The following is a 3,832-nucleotide window of genomic DNA, read 5'->3' on the forward strand; positions in this document are numbered from 1 at the left end:
AGCAACATCCAAGACCTTAATATCATCTGCAAATTTAAGTAATTTATTGACTACCCCTTCATCTATGTCATTGATGTAGATCAAAAACAGCAAAGATCCTAAGACTGGGCCCTGACTTCATCCTTAGTAAACCACAGAGTGCCATTTTGTATACATAAGAATACTGTGACTGCCTCTCCTTCATACTCTCATGATGTCTAACTCCTAGGCCTTGTCTGGCCAACATTAGATAACCCTCCCATGGAACATCAGTCCCAAGGATGCCAAAGCTAGAACCAAAGTCAACAATGACTATCTTTATTCTGTGAGCAATGCCTCCTAAACATAGTAGGATATTTGCCTCTCCATTCAGGTCTTATTTGTCTACATTTCCCAGAAAAAAGTTTGTGTTGACTGGCGGTTTTGTTTGGAGGGCCTAATATATCATGAGATCTACCAATGTTCTGGCTGCTCTGTATCAATCAGGAACTCCATCTCTTGCCATTGTACTCTGACTGGCATGTACCAAAATCCACCCTGTCCTGAGCTAGCTGGGCTGACCACCAAATCTCTCACCATCTACTGGGGCCTTCCAAGCCAGTGACCATGTCTGAATAGGGTTATGTTGGTTTTCTAGAGCTGTAGTAACAGTGTTTACTGTTTGCTTTCAATCCTCCTGTACTTGTTGAGTTGTTAATCAAAATCAATAGCCTTGCCTTCCTTGCTGCTTAGCAAGGCATGGCAGTTCACTCAACACACTACATGCAAAGCAAATGTTTTGACGACATATGGGTAAAGGCTCATTCACTAATTTCTAGTGTCAGTGCATGATAGTGCTGAGATGTGTGGGTGTTGTTTAACCCTTGGTGAGTGTAATATAAATAAAAACCCACTCAATAACATGATTGAAACAAAGGATCTTGACAATGTGTTGGATAAATTACTCAAGCCATTCAAGCAGTGCTCAGTTGCTAATACTAAATACTAAAGCTAATAGAATTTTAGGGTATACTTATAGGCATACCAAATACAAGTCAAAAGGGGTAAAAATTTCTAAATAAACTACTAGTTAGGCCTCATTTGGAATGCTGTGTACAGTTTTGATTTCTTTATCCAAGAAAGGATATTAACTTATGGGAAGTGGTTCAGAAGAGGGCTACAAGGATGAGTTATCTTACAGAAAAGAAAGGTAAGAGGTGATCTTATTGAATTTTACAAGATTATCTAGATGACCAGCAGGATAATGGCATCTAATTTATCTGTGCTTTACTTTTAAGATAATAGGATGAGAGGGCACAAGTTTAAAGTTTGAAGAAGACAACTTAGATTCCAGTTAGTTTTCTAACTGAGTAGTTGACTTACAGAGAGAGTTGCCCTTGCCACTTGTGAAAGTCAGTGCTTTACAAGAGATTAAGAGTGAAATGGATGATTTCCAGAAAAATGGGTTCCATTTTTTTCCTCATTTGGTGGGTTTGCAAGGACAGCCTTGAAGACCATGAAGGAAGAAATGGTCCATTATTGTCTATATGCTAGGTTTTCATACTATCAGCACATTAGAATTAATACCACATTCAAGTTAAACATGAATAGCAATGTGATATTCATTCATAGTCATAACTGAAATCACTTTTTTTTTTATTGTACTCTTGTCTATTTAACAAATATAATAAATTTTGCATTTGTATTGGTCATCTATGTTGACACTGGGCCTGCAGGATGAAAACAGTGAGATTACAAATGAGCATGTGCATTCATCATTGCTCTTACTTCCCAGTGTAATTAAACACACAACTTCTTTATAAACAAACCTTTTTTTTTAATTTAATGCTTTACTTTATATAACCAAGTTTTAAATATTTTTAAAAATAATTATTCTAAAATTGAATTTTAAATATTTGCAAATTATATATTTTTTCCACTGAAGCCCAATGAACAGAGTGATGTTTAGGTGGAAGTGTCTGTATTCATCACTACCAGATAGATGTCAATTCTAAAATGACTACATACACAACCTTCGGGTACCAGTTCTAAAATCACTATGTTCACGAACATAGTGTAAAAACTATCGTACAGTAGAATGGTGGAGTTCGTTAATAAAAGTGAACTCTAGAAAACAATAATAAAATAAAAATTTATCTTTACCTATTTTAAGATTATGCGCAACAGGTTGTGTACTGAGGCCTAATCAAAGGTGCAAGAAATTAGCAAATTTTGAGTTGAATACCAAATAAAAGTAAAAATTTATTTGGGAAAAACAACATACAACGACCATACAAACATACATACATATATGTGTGTGTGTATATATATTTTAATTGAATTTATGGTAGAAATCTTAATAAATTAATTGGCTGTTTCATAAGGTATTCAGTTAACAAGATATGCATGTTTTATGTTATATTACACTGGAATGAAATAGAAATTATGGCATTTCTTCCCCTACGGCCTACGACAACAAACATTGATCACTTGTTTGTAATTTCAACGTTTTCGTGCTTTGGTCTTCACGCCCACTGTCAAACACTAACAGCTAATCAATTTACAAACGCAAATACGACACACAACTTTGTAAGAAACATTTGAGGTGAATTTTTCGTTTGCACTTTATAAAGTATTTGTCTGAAAAATTATATACTTGGCACTTATTCCGTTATCAATTATGTATATATATACATTATCCTTACCTTTATAGTTACACACTTACCTCTCTACTAAAACCAGCTTTATCTCCTACTTGTCTTAGTCCTACCGCACTTTGACTCTTTTGAGAAATCAATGTCAATAAAAGTAAAAGTACAACAGACCGCATTCTAAAGACGCAACACCTGACCTAAAAGTGTTGAATTTAATTTGAAATTTGAGCACAGCCAAATAACTTAACTTGAGTAAATTTTACCAAAGAAGAAGTACAATAATTAGTTATTCTTCGGTTAAGCTGTCTGATTGTATATAACATATACAAATAGTTTTCTTCCTATCTCACATGGGTTTATATCTTGTTACTGTTAATACGCCGCACAATACAATTCCTGTGTACTTATCTCGAGATTTACAAACAAGATAAACAATTAAACAATCACGTGCATTGCTTTGTATTTACGTCAGTGATTACGTTATTAATTTATTGTTAATACTGGTTGTAAATGCCAAAGCACAAATCCTATGAGATCTATATTAATACTGTTACGTCTGCTTTCGTAATTTAATTTTCCGTAAATTTCGTTCCGACGAAACTTTAGCGACACAAGTCCTTTCTTAAATAAAACTGGTTTATTCTTTCTGAACCCAACTTTGCAATACACTTCATTTCCACAGTCGCGCTATAACAAACTCTTAATTCACAACGAACGTCTCACGTGCTCAACTCAACAATACTCTGTCCGCAGTTCAATTACACATTGTTCCCGTCGCTTCTTGGCCGGTCTTATATATACAAGACTATCCCATATCTAGTAGTCTCCTGACGCTTCATGAACGTTCTAGAAGAGCGTGGCGTGTTACTAGAGTCACGTGACCTCCGCTATCGTAACAGTACAATAGTACTGTTTGTTGTATGTTCATGTAACTACTTTGCAGGGTGTGGATGGATTTTTACCAAAATTGGTATGGAGGTTCATTAGGTCCATATAAATTTTCAGTTTTGCGTTTTCGTCCTTTTTACCACTACTTCGCTCCCTGTTGATGAACCTTCACCAAATTTGGCATGAAGATTTGTTGGGTCCATAGAGAGATACATACACATTTTCAAATTCGATGACGAGGAACCCACTTTGAGACTAATAATGGCTGGAGACGGCTTGAATGGGTAATGAAGAAAAACTTTAATATAAGTTTAACATAACAGCAAATGCAC

General features: G+C 35.1%; 1 protein-coding gene across 6 annotated transcripts in view; it reads right to left on the reverse strand.

Annotated features, from left to right (window-relative positions):
• The window catches only part of LOC106473639 (glycosylated lysosomal membrane protein A-like), a 40,974-nt gene extending 37,837 nt beyond the window's left edge, over positions 1-3,137 (reverse strand). For 2 of the 6 annotated variants that reach the window (XR_002613744.1, XM_022402039.1), the window contains exon 1: positions 2,684-3,120. Coding sequence is in view for 5 of the 6 variants with exons in the window: in XM_022402039.1 (XP_022257747.1) it covers positions 2,684-2,788 (105 nt within the window). In the remaining variant the exon portion in view is untranslated. Of the gene's footprint in view, positions 1-2,683 lie in introns of all 6 variants that reach the window. The other 4 variants (XM_022402040.1, XM_022402042.1, XM_022402044.1 and 1 more) reach the window with 3 other exon arrangements.
• Between the last annotated feature and the right edge of the window lie 695 nt (positions 3,138-3,832).

The sequence above is a fragment of the Limulus polyphemus genome, unplaced genomic scaffold (genome assembly GCF_000517525.1).
Source record: "Limulus polyphemus unplaced genomic scaffold, Limulus_polyphemus-2.1.2 Scaffold6359, whole genome shotgun sequence".
Taxonomy (NCBI): Eukaryota; Metazoa; Arthropoda; class Merostomata; order Xiphosura; family Limulidae; genus Limulus; species Limulus polyphemus.